The sequence below is a fragment of the Tetrao urogallus genome, assembly GCF_951394365.1.
Source record: "Tetrao urogallus genome assembly, chromosome: 1".
NCBI classification, from domain to species: domain Eukaryota; kingdom Metazoa; phylum Chordata; class Aves; order Galliformes; family Phasianidae; genus Tetrao; species Tetrao urogallus.
In genome coordinates this window covers 127,429,656-127,447,618 of record NC_136813.1, presented here as the reverse complement: position 1 = coordinate 127,447,618, position 17,963 = coordinate 127,429,656, and the positions used below count along the sequence as shown (strand labels likewise).

Genomic DNA, 17,963 nt, shown 5'->3' with positions numbered 1-17,963 from the left:
TTGTGCTGTGCAATGGACATCAAGCAATTATCCATTGCTTATGGACATTAATTGAATTGAAGTGGAAGAAGTGTTGGAATTACAACACTAGATACAGGAAGAGGTATTCACACAGACTAAATTTAGCTTAGCAGAGCTAATCCCCATCCCCAGCTCCTTCTGTAGTCTGTGAAAGTGTAAGCTTCTCTAGAAGGCAGTTCAGAGCACAGGCTTAATTTAGGCTGAGGCCACAGAAAAGGCAGTGAGCTGATTTACTGTTTCTCAGCCACAATAAAGGCACAGAACTCTCCTCATACATGCTCTTCTCGAGCTTTTTCCAGCTGCCCCTGGATACTTCCCTGAATCAATTCAGTTGGCTAATGAACAGAAAACTGCTTCAAGGAATGAGAATTTCAGCTGCTTTAATGAACTGAAGTGGCTCAGGAGGAGCTTAGGGGAACATCAAAGCCACGTGTTAGTGGATGGATAAGCAGGGGTGAAGAGCAGCACTTTGACACTGGCCCATCCCCACAGCACTGCGCTGATTGTTTAACTCAGATTTGCTGAGTAACTTTAGCCTCTGCTAAAACTGCCCGGTGGAAGCGGCTTACAGGAGTCCCCACACCCACAGTGTAATTTCCCACTCCCATTCTCATGCTGCTGTCACTTTTATGGGGTTGGTCAACAAATGATCTCCCTGAAAACAGGGATTTACTGTAGAGCCTGTCCCCAGCGGAACTGCAGCAATCTAGATAGGCAGCAGCAACAAACAGCAATGCAGAAATGGAAACTGTCAACATGGAGAAAAAGCTCTGAAGCTGGCTTGGTTTCTGAAGAGTTTCTGCTGACTATGTGTGGGGGTGGAAATAGTTTTCCCAGGCAAGAGTTAGTATTTGTGAATCCTGCCCCAGAAGGCTCCATTTACTCACTTCTAATGCCCAGTGGTGCATCTTCTGTGGGCATCTGGCTTACATACAAGTCAGAAAGTTGAAGCAGTGGCTGCTTACGGTGGATGCTGAGTGCCTGGATAAGGTGGCATGAGCAATGAGAGGACAGAAGCCTTTCTTCCTACATCCTCAACTTGCTTTTGGGCTGACTTGCATAGCTGAAGAACAATTTCTATGTCTTAGCTGTTTCCTTAGCTTAGAAAAGATGGTATCAATATCCAAAACAATGGTACAGAGATGAAGATGGTCAGAAAGCAGCTGTTTCAGATCTTGGTTTGACCCAGCTTTGGATCAACGAGCTTGCACTGAAATCCTCAAGGTGACATTACCAAATCCAAGCCACGAAGTATTTCATTGCCTCTTCCTTCAGTGTATTGCAATGGTATTTGGTGAAGGAAACAGCAGTTCCTCACAATAATTCAAAGGAATCAAGTAAGTTTGAAGTGGGTGCCTGTTATACCCAAAGGAAATACATTTGTTACACTATTCCTAAAGCTCCTGGCTCACTTTGTTTTACCTACACCATTATAAACCAAAGTGGAAGCCTGGTTTGTGGTATAGCTGGGATCTGTTTTAAAGACTGAAAGAGAAAATTCAAAATCTGTCGATGGACATCTCAGTTAACATCTAGTGTATCGCTCTCTGGGACCACTACTGCAAAACACAACCCCAGCCACTCAGTATGGGACATGCACCTATCTTTAATTTCACCACTGTATATGTTTTCTGGGAAATCATCTGTCCACAAGAACAAATTAATGAGATCAAGAGACAGTCTGCACGCAAAGCAAAGCCATTTTTCTGAGCATGCACCCGATGTGGTTTTAAAGGCAATGAGTGATTTTAAAGGTAGTGAGTTCCATCTTGAGATTTTTCAAAAATCCCTAATTGGAAATGCTTCCATTACAAAAAGCGTTACCAGGAGATCAACCTGGCATAGGTGCTTGTATGGCTAAGTTTGCCTCGACTAGCATCCTTTCTCTGGGGAGCAGGCCCTGTACTGCTGCTACTTGCCGTTCCTTATTTCACTGGTCAGGTGCAATACACTGTGACTGAGAATGCTCCAGAAGGCTCCCCAGCACTCAGCCATACACTATGTGCTATCTATCAACAGTTAGTTGTCTTCCCCTGGCTCGTGAATCCAGCACCACTAAGAATGCTCAATTGCTTTTATCTAGCTTCCATCAACAAACCTCTACCACCATGAGACTCCAGTGTGTTCAGAGCAACGTGTGTCCTGCTGACCTTTCACAGACTTGGCTGCTGTGATGAAGCCAGGCAATCCCCAGTACTGGGAAACTTGTTAAATAATGCTTTCTGGAAGCTCTGTTCACTGTATCTCCACAAAAGCTTGCTCTGTGAACTGCAGGGCAGTATGGGTCCAATGTTCAATGTGGCAAAGGTTAGTTAAGATATCAGTGGGCACTTCCCAAAAAGGAGGACAGCTGATCGACCTCGACCCTTTACATCAGTTATCTGCTTCAAAGGCAGTGACTGGAAGCTGTAACTGTACTAGTGAGTACAAGCAGAAGTGTGTATCTGTAAAACAAGCAAAAATACACTCTGTCTTAAAAACTATGGTTTTTAGGAGGGTAAATGTAGGATCATTTAAGTGGATATCAAGTTAGAGGGAAATGTGAGAGGTGAACCTGCTCTCTAGTAAAATACAGTGTGAACAATGTCCCGATTTGTGGAATTCAAGCAGTATAGTACCTTCTTCAGAGCACTACATGAATATCAGGAAATCCTGAACAGACTCCTACACAGGTAATAAGAGAGGCTTCACAATGTCACAACTTTCTCCTGATTCAAAGTGTCCCTGCAGTATAAATGCATCTGAATTTCACCAAGATCATTCTAGAGATCCCACGAGGCCTTCCAAACAGTGCACTCACAATGAGAAGAGGGAATCATAAAAGTCAATCCAAAAAGTCAATGAGGTTACTGAATTAAGGAAAGATATTTCTCAAGCGAGGGTCTTTGCCAGAGGCAGATGTGCCTATCATATAACACTACTTGAAACTGTTTGAATCATCGTCAGTGGACCAAAGTAATCCAAATCATGGCATTTTTTATGATGCTGAACATCTGATTATTGGGGCACTGTTACAAAGAATCCCCAAACTCATTTCACAATAATCAGTGTGAGCAGTGTGCTATTAGAGGATAATGTAATTTAGTTTTTAGTGTCCAAAAATGGAAGGTAAATCAAGATTATTTTGAAAATGTGTCCTATTAGGATGAATTGACAACAACAAAAAAGTCATTTAAAGAGGGCTTCTGCTAGCACTGGGGCCTTCAATTGCTGATGATCACTGTACAGACTTGTGCATGTGATGTCTATTTGTTTTTTGATTAAGTGCATTGTAAAGAACTTAGCTATTATGAATGTGTTATCTGGCATACTGTATAATCTTTAAACAAAAATTAAACAGAAAGTTGGCCCAATGCCGAAAATAACTAAGAAATCGTTTCTTCAGATAAAACTAGGATAAAAGAATTTTGCGGAATTGCCACTCCAAGATCCTGTGGCTTTACTATGTGATGTATTTTTCCCTTTCAGTGGAGAAGCCAGATAGATGACTACAGAATTAAAACTCAGATGGACCAGAATGTTAGTTCAGTATCTATCAGCATGGTGTATACACTAGCACTCCATGATTTCTGGCACATGATTTTACCTACACCATTATAAACCAAAGTGGAAGCCTGGTTTGTGGAATAGCTGGGATCTGTTTTAAAGACTGAAAGAGAAAATTCTCTTTCTATTTTGCAAAAGTGGACCAATAATTCTTGTTTCTCCTTTCTCCTATGGCCATCATCAGACCATCGACATTTTGCTGCAGGAAAGAGTTTCATTAATAGAGTTTTTCAATGAGGTCTCTGTTTGCAGTCAGATTAATCTGTAATTTTGCAAAAAAATGGAACAGCGAGGTGATCATATCTACTTTCATGTATTTTGGGAAGACAAAGAAAGTGGTGTATCTCAGACTTATTTAACTACAGACCTTGTATGCAAACCAAAAGTTAAATGTGATTAAAATGTACACACAAAAATGTTGTAACTGTATGAAGGTTAGTAGGCAAATTTATTTAGACTGTGTCCTGTAACAGTAAGGTTTGTTTTTCTGTAAAACCATTCTTCGTCAAAAATGCCAACGTTGCCAAAGTTGAGATGAACTTTGAAACTGTGACCTGTCACCAGAGGCCTCCTGCTTGACCAGAGGGAGAGCTCTTCACCTCCCAGTGCCTCCGTCTCTGGGGAAATAAATGAGTAAATAACTGAAAGCAAGAAGAGGAAATAATCTTCTTTCTTCTGCTGTCCTGGGCAAGAGCTTGAGAGAAAGGATTAAACACCCTCTGTTTTTAATACTGCCAGCAAGACAAGACCTGATCTAAATCAAGACCTTTAAGATCTTTCAAGCAGGAAAGTGGCCTTTTCCTCTCAACTTGATTACAAATGATTGTGGAATGCTGGTAATGAGCAAGAAAGATCCTGTCCAAAGAGCACATTAGGCAGCGGTGAGCTTTCCTCACCAGGGAGGCTGGCAGGAAGGACATGCACCCGTGCTCCTTTTGGGGCCTGAGAGAGCCCTGCTCTCATCTGCCCTTGACCTCTCTCACACACCTCTTCTTCTCCCTTCTTCCTTATTTTCTCAGTGCCCAGTTGCACACGTTCCAGTTTTGATTACACAAGATAAACTTTCTTACCCTCACTTTTCACTGTGCGATTTTTATTTTCATCCGGCTCCCTCACATTTCAGCTGGAGTTAGGGAGATCTCTAATTCATTTTCTTCAGACTCAACCTGAAGTACCGTGTGGACAACTTAACTCATTCCATCAGGGCATTTTTTGCAATGCCAAACAGCATAACAAAGTAAAGTAGGTCACAGCCAGATAGCCCTGTAAAGGCAGCAGGGAGCTGTACTGCTGCCCAGAAAAGAAGGCTTCACACTTTCCTCCCCACGCATCCTCACCATCTCTCCCCAGTTGGCACCAGCATATGTTTGGCTTCTTGGTGAGCCAGAGGGAATTAATCCAGTAAGCACTAACCTGGAAAAACACCTATCAAAAAATCAACAAAACCTTAAATTGGCAGTGACAAAAACAACAAAAGCAGCCCACAGCATCAGACAGGAAGAGCTGGGCTCTATGCCTGGTCACTTGTTTAGGAGGATTCTGGAATCTAATATTCTGTTTTACTCTTAACAGTTAATGATGTGTGATAAGGTATTTAAAACGTAGGGCCTGTGATATGATCCCCTAGATTGTGAATGGAGTTTTGTTCCTCTCTAAAGCAGTAACCACAGCAACCAATCAAACAACGGTAAATGTGACGTGAGATGACTTTCCTCTGACCTTTCTCTTGCTTCACGTTGGGACAGCTGTATTGAAATTTGGGTACGCAATTTGCCAGTGTTGCTGAGCATGGAAGAAAGAAAGGATAAGAAGAAATAGCAAACATTATTTTCTCCTAATTTTGTAACACTATTTCTTTGTAGCTGTCAAAGGAGAAAGCAGAGTCAGAACACTAAATTGTGCACAATTAAAAAAAAAAAAAACAAGAAGAAGAAGAAAAAAGAGAAAAAAAGCTTTAAAGTGCTGTATTGGGATATGGTATAATAGTCAGAGATACTGTGATGTGGGTTGTGGCTCCTGTTGCAGGAGCAGGAGGAGTTGTCATCGTGTCACTGAATCAGGTTACATTCCCTGTTCTTCCCAAAGCATTTGTGTGTAACTTCAGACGTGCCGTTGTCTCACCAGGATTTATTCAACTGCAAAATTTTAGCTGAATACAGCTGCGGGGCAAAAGCCATACTGCACAAAAATCACATACCACAGTTTGAGTAAATTTGCCCCCACATAAAATCACATAAAACGCTTTAGTTATGCACAACTCCCTGCTTGCAGTGAATCCTCTTAAAATTTCTCCTAGCTAAGTCTATGGCTCTGTGAAATAGAGAAAGCTTCTCCACCTTATCAGCTAATTGTGAAGGAAAACTCATGTGAAGGTCACTGTGTTCATGAACAGAGCAAGCAATGCCCTGGGCTACATTAAAAGAGAGGTGACCAGCAGGGCATGGAAGGTGATTATCGCCTTCTCCTCTGCTCTCATGAGCTCCATTTGGAATGCTGTGTCAAGACCTGTGACCTCCGGTGCAAGAAAGAGCTAGAGCTGTTGAAGTGGGTCCAGAGGAGGACCTGAGGATGCTCAGAGAGCTGGAGCACCTCTGCTGTGAAGAAAGGTTGAGGGAGTTAAACTTGTTTAGCTTAGGAGAACAGAAGGCTCTGAGAAGACCTCATTACAGCCTTCCATTACATGAGATGAGCTACAAGCAGGAGGTAGAGTGACATTTTACAGTCTAATTGTGATCAGATAAAGGGAAATGGCTCTAAAATAAAAGAGAGGTGATTTAGGTTAGATGTTAGGAAGAAATTCTGTACTCAAAGGGCAGTGAGGCACTGAACAGACTACCTAAGGAAGCTGTGGATGCCTCATCCCTGGAGGTGTTCAGCATCAGGTTGGATGGGGCTCTGGGCAGCCTGATCTGGTGGGTGGCAGCCCTACCTGCAACACAGGGTTGGGACTGGATGATCTTTAAGGTCTTTTCCAGCCCAAACCATTCTGTGATTCTGATTCTACCATTTACGTGTGAAAAACCAGAAGCAGGACGACAGCCATCTTGCAACCCGGGTGCCTAAAGCACTGTCAACACAGTGCTCCCTGGAATCCAGTACTGCACTGCACTGCTCCCGGCTTTGCTGCAGGCACCCTTGGGCTGGTATCCAACAAAATCATTCCAACCACTTGAATGCGGAAGGAGGAAGAAAGAGGGGAGGTGGGGGGAGAAAGGAGAGGAGGTAGTGTTCTCTTTTTGTGAGGCTGCTATGCAGCTGCACGGCATAGCGATGCTACAGGCCGTGCTGACCGGTTTCCTGCTCTCCTTATCCTGCAAACAATGCCTGGCTGCTGTGGGCCCACGTTGCAATAACCCTCACTGCGCTAAATTTTCGTTGCAATAACCCTTTTCTGAGGTTAGCCCTCGCTTCAGGGATCCCCGACAGCCACACCAGAAGGGCCTCCATCCCGACCGCGACACGTTCTCGCAGAGGACGTGGCGGGGGACCGGGGGGAGGAGGACGAGGGCGGACAGGCGTCACAGCCGAGCCTTCATCCTCAACGCGGATTGAACGCGGCAGCCGCCGCCTCCCATTGACGCTGTGCCCGCCCTAAGGGCTCGGTGAGGGGCTCCTCCACCCAACCCAGCCCGCCTCTTCCGCTGCGGAGAGCAGATTGCCCGAGCTCCGCCGGAGTCGCAGCGCTGTTCCCGTTTCTCCTTTTTCCGCACCGAACCGGTGGGTAGCGGGAGAGCGAGGTTTTCTCCGCGGCGAGGGAGGTGTTGGCGGCGGTTCGCTTCCCCTCCCCCCCGAGGGTGGGTGGTGGGGTCCTCGTGGTCCGGGGGAGGCAGTGGGCTGTGCTGGTGGGAAGGCTCTGCGTTTCGCGTTGCCGCAGCGGCCCCCAGCCCCGCGGGGAGCGGGCGCGGAGCGAGCGGTAAGGTGCGGGGAGCGCGGGCGGGTGTTGGAATGCGGCCCCATTAAACCGTGCTTCCTTCAACCCCTTCTTGTAGGACGTTATGGCGACCCTGAAGGAGAAGCTGATCACCCCCGTGGCCGCGGGCAGCGCTGTCCCCAACAACAAGATCACCGTGGTGGGGGTCGGGCAGGTGGGGATGGCGTGTGCCATCAGCATCCTCGGCAAGGTACGGCCGCGGGGCGGCGCGGCGGCTCCTCGTGCTTGAGCACGTGGTGAACGGCGGGGCGGGGGGAGGGTCGGGATGGATGCGGGGGTCACCTTCATTTTCTGTCCTATCAGCTGGTCCCGGAGGGATATTTCGTTGTGAAAATGCGCTGAGGCCATTCCCAAGCTCTTCTTTCTTTTCTTTTGAATTAAGAGTTTTCCGTAACACAGCTGGACTCTGCCCAGCGGAGCTCTTTTGCCCGCAAAGAATGCGGGCAAACCAGACATCAGTGCGAAGGGCAGGGTGGGAAACAGAACCGTAACTTCGTGATTTTTGTTCTCGTGCATCTATGTCCTACTGTCTCATTTCTGAAGGTACTGGCAACGATTACGGGTGCCTTCCAAGGGCTGCTTGTTTTGCTTTAAGCTGCTCTTGTCTGATTGCATAATGCTGTGTCCAGAGCAGCGTAAGAAACTAAAAATCAGGGCTCTAACTGGAGGTTGCCCTGCACATATTTTTTTTCTTCTTGGCAAATTTCAAGCCGCTGTCTTTGAACAAAACAAGGGCTAAATGTGTAAGAAGATCTTTGCCTTTTGCTTTTAGAGAGTGTGGTGAATGAATTAAATCTGATTTATTGTTGCCTTTTTGAAAAGACAAGTGGGAGCCACAGGTCTTCATTTTCTTCCCAAGAGGACAAGCAGATGTGCCCAACCCCCTTGAAATGGCAGATCTTATGTCAAATAGCTCACAGGGTTGGCATCAAGAATCTGGCATATACAGCTAAAACAGCTGTCATTTCATTGGAGACAGTCCATCCTGTAGTACCTGGAGGACATACATGTTAAAGCACCAATTCTATTTGTGGGGAAAAAATGTTGAAGGTTTTTCACTTGCTGATACTTAAACCTTGCCAGCAAGAAAGGATAATGGTAAGGAAAGGCTACTGTGAGGCAGGTACTGATGTGGAGGTAACTTTTTTTTTTTTAAATAAGTATATGAAACTGAAACGTAACTGATGGAGGGGAAGACCATTCACAAATTACTGCCTTCAAGGGTGGCAGAATAGAAGCCAGGTGAAATGACTGCTTCATTACAATCCTGCATTTGTGTTTAATATGCTGCTCTAAGCAGGATCATCTTGTGTACAGAAATGTAGTTTTTACTACGTTACTAAAATATTTGCTCCAAACCTAGAGTGGAAATTGAACTTAATCTTTCAGTCTTGAAATATGACGTAATGGAGTGAATTTCCTCAGAGTTCTGCTCTTCTCATTCTCTCATATGTGTAAATTGCAATACAAACCACCTTAACAGCTTTGCTTTTCTTAACAGCAAAACCACTTGATTCTTGTCGCTGAATCGGATGTGGCTTTGACTTCTGCAAGATGATTGGCTGCCTGAAATGCCTTCTGCTTTTTGTTGAACTGTGGCATAAAACTTTGTGTGTGATTTTCTATGTGTTAGTATTCAGATACCTTTGGATCTTAATGCTAATACTAAGTTTACTTCATACTTGTGCTATTTCATACATCGTTTCAGTGACACTACATTTACACATCAGTTATTTTTAGCTCTCAGAAACAAATCACTGATGTTACTGTACTGTTCTGGGAATGGAAAGTTCTTCAGTCTCAAGGCAGCTTATTTTTAAGGGGAATATTTTAAGCTGCTTTCGATGCGGTGATTGTGCAGACTTCATTCCTGTGTGTGCTAATGGCAAGCTGAATTTCTCTCCAGGCAACAATGATGCAAATCCATGAAATCAGTTCTTGGAGTGATTCCAGGTATTCCCACGGTTCAGTGGGAACTGGCTCCTTCACCTGCAAAGTCTGGTGAATGTTTGGTGCAAGGTCTGGACTGAGGCCCACATTATTATGCTGTGTATATAAATCCATAAGTAATCACATCTCTGTACACAGGCTGTTTTCAGATTCCAATTTCAGTAATTTCTTAGCTTAACACTAGTGTTTTCTATTAGGATTTTTTTAATGTTGAAACAAGTGAGATTTTTAGTTTGCTTTTCATCTGTAGAGTACAATTAGTGCTGAGTATGAACTCCTAAATTTTTCTTCCAGAGACTGATTAACTGTTCTGAACGTAAACAGTTTGCACAAAAGCAACAGACCAGTGCAATTTTTTTTACATCTAAAGTGAAAAACTTAAATATATTTGCTATTAAATGATTTTTCCAAATGAAAACGGTGCATATTGTGGTGTACTTAGTTGATGCCAGTATTTCCAGTGAGTGTTACCCTTCTATGTAAAGCTTAAGAGAAGCTTTAAGATAATGCTTTCAATAGCATAGAAGTGGCCTAATGGATGCTGTCAGGTGAAGATACCTAGGGAAAACAACTACTAATTTGGTTTTCAATGTAACCTAATAAATGATGAAACTTCAAATTATAGTAGAATTTACGAGGGTGATTAATGCTTCCATCAGAAGATGGTAGTGCTCTGTGTTAAAGCAAGAGCATCTTCCATCCATATTTCACCATCTTCCTATTTTGAGACCATATAATATTAACTCTTAACTCAGTGTGGCTTGACAACAAGCATATATGTTTAAATGCTTTGCAAAGCAGTACATTTTAACAGCTCTAACTTTTGTTCTGATTGAATGAGCTTAAAGGACTCGTTACAATTCTGAAAGATACAGCATGTCTTTCCCTTTTTTTTAAATTTATCTTTATTTTTTAAAAAAAGCACCAAATGCATTAATAGTAGAGGGGTAGCTGTGCACTCACATTCCACAGATAACTTTTTCAGAAGGTCTGAATAAGGCTGGCAAGCTTGTGCTGGAGCAGCCTGTGGCTCTGTTCTGATGCATCTCACAGTAGCACCAAGAGTTTTGTCCTGGTTAGCCTTTGCAGAACAGTTGCTTTCAGAGGTAAAGACGCAACTTTTAAATGTGAGTTAACAGCTAATAATGTGTTAACTTCCTTAAATGTAATTATTTCTTCAGGGTCTTTGTGATGAGCTTGCTTTGGTTGATGTTTTGGAAGACAAACTAAAAGGAGAAATGATGGATCTACAGCATGGGAGCTTGTTCCTTCAGACTCATAAGATTGTGGCAGACAAAGGTGAACTTCAGATTCTTTGTAACAATATTCTGTAAGCTTAATTGTATTGCTCATGTGATCAGAACTCTCAGGGTTTGGCATCAAAAGATTTAAATGAATGAATTGGGGTGAGATTTTAGTCTCTCATAATCCCAATGGGGAGTGGCCCTTAATCTAAGCTTTCCTATATCTCTTAATGGTCGCTTTACTATTTTGGGCAACAGTTAAAATTGATTTTAATGAAATGCTAGTACCTCTGTAATGAAGAACAAATACCTTTCTTACTGTACAGATGGTAGAAATGAGATTTGGAGGGGGGAGTTGAATGTAATAGAGGTCTGTGTGCTGATACATCAGGATGACGTCTTATGTTTGGGCTTGAATGTTGGTACAGTACAGCGGCTACTTGGAATACCTGTATGAAAATGATGCTGTTGAAGTTGCTGATGAACATATTTAACGGTCTTTATCTCTACGCGTGGTTGTAGATTATGCTGTCACAGCCAACTCCAAGATTGTGGTAGTAACTGCAGGTGTTCGTCAGCAAGAGGGGGAGAGTCGTCTCAACCTGGTTCAGAGGAACGTGAACGTCTTCAAATTCATCGTTCCTCAGATTGTGAAATACAGCCCCAATTGCACCATCCTTGTGGTTTCCAACCCAGGTAAAGAAGATCTCTAGAACACCTACGTTTTCTGTTTTTAGAATATTAGCGATGCCTCATTAATCTTCTCAAATATAACTTCCAGTATGAAATTTCTTATCTTTATTTGGACATCTGCTGTATAGTTGCTAACAGTGAAAATATTAGAGCTCTAGGAATTTGATATTATTTATTCAGGACTCTTCATGATTTGTATTTTAAAGCATTTCTAATGATAAATACTTGAGTTCTTACCTACTTCATCTTAATCAGGAGGTAGCTTTAAATTTCTAGCTCAAAAGGTTTGAATGATTGGGAGATACTTGCTTGTAAGTAGTGTGTAAATCAAACTCCTTGACTGGGGCTTGTCATAAAATGGCCTGGGTTGAAAAGGACCACAATGATCATCTAGTTCCAATCCCCCTGATGTGTGCAGGGTCGCCAACCACTGGACCAGGCTGCCCAGAGCCACATCCAGCCTGGCCTTGAATGCCTCCAGGGATGCGACATCCACAGCCTCCTTGGGCAACCTGTTCCAGTGTGTCACAACCCTCTGTGTGAGAAACTTCCTCTTTAATATCTGACCTAAACCTGCTCTGTCTCAGTTTAAAACCATTCCCCCTTGTCCTATCAAGGGATAGGATAAGACTGGATATGGCGGATATCCAGAATGAGAATGGAGGATCTGCCCTTTGAGATATCAACCATGCTTGTTAAACAGCTGTAGTAACATTGAAATAAGTATTAATACAACTGTTATATGGCTGTATTAATACAGCCATATATTCAGGAAATAATATTTGCATGCTGAGGCTCATGGTAAGAGGAAGGGGTATAAACTCCAGTATGCTTCGTAGGAAGTCTCTGTGGGGTGGTTTTTCTTTCATTCAGCACCAGAGAAAAGCAGCTGCTACAGAGCCCTGGCAATGAGGTGAGACTGCTTTTAAAGCACCTTAACAGTTAAAACACAGTACAGTACGTGTGTGTAGAACTAGCAAGTCAGCTGCTGTCTGAGTAATTAGGTAGTGTACAAATTGTACTATTGAGTACTGGTATACTGAGCAAGTGACTTCTGTGCAAGTACAATAACATGGCAATTTTAAACTTATCTAAAAATGAGATCACAGATAAAATTGGTCTTGTTCTAGCAAGGCTGAATTCAAACTCAAACTACAGACTCCTTTCCAGTAGAGCAGCTGTGTGAGACAACTGAGCCTGTCGCTTTTTCCAGAATTACTTTCCTTTTTTTTTTTTTTTTTTTTTTTTTTTTTTTTTTACTCAGTATCTGTGGAATCCTTGTGTTCACTAGTTTTACATAATGTAGCTATTGTAAGCCTCTTAGAAAGGACTTCAGAGGTGTCAGGCTATCAGGCGTGTCCACTAGCTGTGTGTTGGTGTAACTTTGTGTCCTTCCTGGTGACTTGCCCAGAGCTGTCTGGACTTCAACACAGATAGCACTGCCCACGTTCTCTCCTGTATAAAAAACTGTATTGTTGGCAAGCAGTGAGACTAAATTGTGCCTCAAAGCTTGGATATGTCCAGGGGAAATGTAGCTGTTTGAGAAGCCAGTACTCTGTAGTCTGCACATAGATCACTGTGGCCCTGGTAGGAGCAGTACCAGTTGTGGCTATATCAAAGCAGTGCTAATGGGAACGCCCCTTGTAACATGAAGGTGCAAACTGCACTGAGACTGCATGCTTTTGTTGCCCAAGCAAGTGATCTATATATAAATACAATCCCTCTGGAGAGCCAGTTTTCTTTTGAGACTTTTGGAGTCAGTATTCAGTGTTGTGGCCTGATGATTATTCTTGCTTGGAGCTGTGGATTTGAGTTTTTCTTCAGCCTGCCCCAGCCTTAATTGGCTTGTTTTTCTCTAAATCTATTTTTAGAGCCACATGCGGCCAAAACACAGAGCTCATTTAGCTTTTCATGCTACAGAAGTAACCACTGTAGAAACTGTTTAATGAACAGATGCATTCAAGAAGTGAAGCTGGAGTAGTGTATGTACATGTAAAGATCCTTTTTTTTTTTTTCTCCACTGTAAGTTGCTTTGCTGCTGCTTGTGAAAAAGTGGAACGTAATGTTACTTCAGGATATTGCTTGACTATTTTAACCAGAGAAAAAATTTCAGTCCCAGTTCTGAGTGCTTTGAGAGATTTAGTTCTAGCTGGCAGGATACTAATTTCCAAAGACCTTTGGTTTTTCTGAAAGGTAGCTAGACAGGTCCTAAACTTATGGTAATTTACTCACCTTAGTCTTGTGAATAAACAGACCTAAAATACAGTGACCAGTGAATTCACTTATGTTTCGAGTCTTCCTGAGAGCCCTACCACTTGCAGCAAATACTTGGTGTGTTATTTCTGGTGTACGTGAACGGTTTAACTCACTATGCATGTTCTTCTTTTTTAGTGGATATATTAACCTATGTCACATGGAAGCTGAGTGGCCTGCCAAAGCACCGTGTGATTGGAAGTGGCTGCAATCTAGACACAGCTAGATTCCGCTACCTGATGGCTGAGAGACTTGATATCCACCCGACCAGCTGCCATGGCTGGATTTTAGGAGAACATGGTGATTCTAGCGGTAAGGAGCACTATGGAAGATTTTATTTTATTTTTAATTTTTGATTAAACAATACAGTACTAGAGGTTGAAGCTGCATGTGTTAAAAATCCTGAATGAACAGACATAGCTGGGCTTGAGTGGCTAGCAGCACTTTGTTGTCTTTATAGTGAGTCGAGGCAATTAATTCCAGGAAATCCTGCTACTGTTTTTTTTCCTTTTTTTTTTTTTTTTTTTTTTTTCCCAGCTAACATTATTGTGGCTGTATAATTAAATCCTGACTTGAATAGGCCATTTTTTTTTTTTTTTTTTTTTTTAAATGAATCCTAAGAATCCCAGTTCTTTTCCTTTACTTGTAGTTTTTGGATTTCCATCATCTATATTGTCTGCAACAAGGCTCTCCACTGAAAGCTGTATTAGTGTTATTACTACGTCAGTAAATGGGATTGTTGCAAATAGTCTAAAAGCCCAGTAATCCAGATTGAAGTAAACAAAAATCCCTTTATTTTGTGAATTTCCTCCATGCTATTTCAATAGAAGCTTCAAGAGAAGCTTCTTTGATTTCATGGTTTTAAATTTGTCTTAGTTCAGCTTTTATGTTTATTTAAAGTCTGACAGGATGCAGCAGAACAACTATATGGATGATGGTACTGCTTTGAATTTTAGTGCTGTGTGTTTTTTAAGAGATCCACATTTCACAGTGTCACACTGCATCTGATCAAAGTAGTGTCTCATCAACTACAGTACTAACTGAAGCCAGCTCTACAGTAAGAGAGCTTATTCTGCTTCACTGTTTCATCTATTTTTGCTTTGAAGTATCTAGAAAAATTCCTAGTGAGTTTGCAGAATGAATCTCCTTGTAAGCTTTTGATATGAAAGGAGATTGACAAATTCCTTTCTTGGTATTCTAAGCTTGCATATTGCTAACTTGTTCAGGGAAATAGAGTACAGTTCTTGGAGGCTAATACTCATACTGATCAGTGGGGCAGCAAATGTACACACAGCGATTCTTCTGTAAAATTTGTTCTAAAAAGCTGAATAAATAGTTCAGATAGCTCAGTCTGTAGGAATTTGAGGTTTCTGACTTGGAAAAAATAGCTCTCTAAACCTTTGAAGGACTGAAAGTTCTGTTATTCATGTGTACAGATGAATTTCAGTGTCAGTACTGAAGTATTTTCAGAATATTCTGACACCCAGTGTTCTCAGAATTAATTCTTGTTAAATGAAGACAGGATCTGCCTCAAACTTCATTGTGGCTCTGGCTGCTATTGTTTTGTTTCATTAATATATCCTAGCTAGACCAAGAGCAGGTGGAGTTGCTGAGTGCTGTGGAGCTTATATTCTCTTTCTGTTGCAGTGGCTGTTTGGAGCGGAGTTAATGTGGCAGGTGTTTCTCTCCAGGAGCTGAATCCTGCCATGGGTACTGACAAAGACAGTGAGAACTGGAAGGAAGTCCACAAGCAGGTTGTTGAAAGGTACAGTGAGTTAAGGAATAATGTGGATGCATGTAATAATGGAGATGGCTTTTCTGCATGCTGCATCTCCTTTCCACCTCAGTTTTTGTGTATTCAGAATGACAATTTAAATCGCTGTTCCACCGATTTGAATAGAGAATTTGTTAGTTGTACATGGCTTTCTATTTTTCACTATCAGAATTGTTCATATGGGGAAGCTATTTTTCTTTTTTCAGCTAATGCTGAGAGAACAATAGGGTTTTGTTGTTATACATTTGGGTTAACGTAAGCTCTATATTTTATGCTCTAATGCTGGAATGTTTGACTTCTTTGGCATTTATAGTTCTAAAAGTTGCAGTGCGTCATAGGAGTGTGTTGTGGCTTTGTGTTTTCTTTTTTAGATAGCGAATGTTTGCTTATCTAAGACTTTGTCTTCAGTATACTTTGAATGCTCTTTAACTAATCCTAGTATATTTCAATGTTTCTGTAGTGCCTATGAGGTAATCAGACTCAAGGGGTATACAAACTGGGCCATTGGCCTTAGCGTTGCTGAGCTCTGTGAGACAATGCTGAAGAACTTGTGCCGAGTTCATTCTGTGTCAACACTGGTAAAGGTAAGAAATGTTGGTGTATTGGATGCTCTAGCACAGTTTTTGTTATGGAAAAATTGAACAGTGTCAGTTAGCAAGGCAGTGAACAAAGGAAGCTTTGTTATTTTTTTAAGAATCTACTCTGAATTTCAGGTGTTACAAAGAGAGCATCCTATTGTAATTTTATCTCCTGACTTCTTAGTTCTCTGCTCCATACTTGTAAGAAGGGTAAGCAAATACTGTACTGCCCAGCACTGTATTACCTTTGTGTGAAATTTGCCATGTATGGCATACAGCTTCATTAAAAGAGGCTGTCAGTGCAAAAAAAAAAAAAAAAAAAAAAAACTTATTGGAAGCCCAAATGTGTTTCCATGAAACACTCCCTTGCTAAGGGTGCTGGGGCAGAATGCATGTTTTTTGTCTATTTATCTGTATCTAGTCTGTGCCAGCTGAATAACCTCTAGTGGACCAATAGGCTTCTAAGCTGGCTGATTTTACAGCATCCTCTATAGTCAGAAGAAAGATCTGCCATTTCTGCTTGCTCTAATCCTACAGCTTTTGAGTTTTGTCAGCCTACTTGTTAGATATAAATGGGATTTTTGGAGTTAGGATTTATGAAATAATCAATTTCATTATTGCTGTTTGCTTTAAACCAAGTCTTTTATTTTCAAATACGCAGACTGAAAATTTTCTGCAAGCTGCAGAGTAGTAGTCTTAAGATCTGATGTCAGAAGGCTTCCTGCTGTATAAATTAAAAGCAGCTCTGGAGTTACGGATTCCCATCAGTAATGTAATACTCTTTTGTTTGTGACAGGGCATGTATGGCATTGAGAACGATGTCTTCCTGAGCCTGCCTTGTGTTCTGAGTGCCTCTGGATTGACAAGTGTCATCAACCAAAAGCTGAAGGATGATGAAGTGGCTCAGCTGAAGAAGAGTGCAGACACATTGTGGAGCATCCAGAAAGATCTTAAAGATCTGTAACTCCCGTGTTAGATTGCAGCAGTAGAAAAACAGCGTGTACAAATGTGGGCTCTCTACTCGCTATCCATCTCTATGGTTAACATTAATGTTCTTCCAGACTGAGCTTTTGTCCACAGTAGCTAAGCATAAGCTTGCTGTAACGCACAGACCTTAAGAACAAATAAAGCAACTTTAAGGCATGTTTTGGTGTTCTAGTGACTTATTTCTGGTGTTTACAGCTTATCCTGACCATAGTGTTCACCATTAATATTTGCCACCTGATACATGACAGTGTAGACACATGTATTTTCTAACATAAAGTTAGTAAAAATGTAGTAATTACCTGTGGAGGGACTACAGTAATACAATCTTATTGGAAATAATTTCTGTACAGTAGAAAACTTGAAATCCAGATGCTGACTTAAGCTCCTGGGAATTGAAACTTTTCTGATATTTTTAACTGTTGGGTAAAATAAATTGATCTGTAGGTCTGGAAACCTGCTATGAAAAATATTTCTGTAGATATCCTGAAGTTTTATTACCTAAATTGATGCTTTCTACTCTATAGAGTAGATACTAACTATAAAATAATGAAAAGAGTAAGTTGCTGAGAATGACACAACTTCATTTGCTCTTGCTTTGACCAATATATCTCAAAAATGAATGGTGTAGGGACTTAAAAATAAATAAATAAATCAATAAATTAAAAAAAAAAAAAAAAATGGAGGAGGCTCACTGATGCAATTCCTCACTGTTCTGTTGTTGCTGTTGCCAGAGAGGAGATCAGTGTCTGCTTCACTGCACGCCTTGTGATGAAGCTGTAGGCCACCAAGAGGCCTCTCTCCTCTGTGCTAACAAACTAGGGGAACTCAGGTGCTCTCATATCTTTCCTCTGGATGCTTCACAGCCTTTATATTTCTCCTTCGGACACTCTAATGTTACGTCCTTAAGTTGTGGCACTGACAACACACGTGAGACTTGAGGTGAGGCTGCACTCCGTGGAGAGCCAGGCAATTTCTTCTCTTGGTTG

The 17,963-nt window shown here is 41.7% G+C and overlaps 1 protein-coding gene across 2 annotated transcripts; it reads left to right on the top strand.

Annotated features, from left to right (window-relative positions):
• Window positions 1-7,562: 7,562 nt before the first annotated feature.
• On the top strand, window positions 7,563-17,106 carry LDHB (lactate dehydrogenase B; the record flags this gene model as incomplete). 2 transcript variants are annotated; one of them, XM_079541995.1, is made up of 7 exons in its annotated part: window positions 7,563-7,688; window positions 10,630-10,747; window positions 11,215-11,388; window positions 13,777-13,950; window positions 15,286-15,403; window positions 15,873-15,996; window positions 16,787-17,106. In XM_079541995.1, the coding sequence occupies 7 exons, from the start codon at window positions 7,563-7,565 to the stop codon at window positions 16,952-16,954; spliced, it is 1,002 nt and encodes a 333-aa protein (XP_079398121.1). In that variant the 3' UTR covers window positions 16,955-17,106. The 2 variants fall into 2 exon arrangements, with proteins under 2 accessions (XP_079398121.1, XP_079398122.1); XM_079541996.1 differs by lacking the exon at window positions 11,215-11,388.
• Window positions 17,107-17,963: the final 857 nt, after the last annotated feature.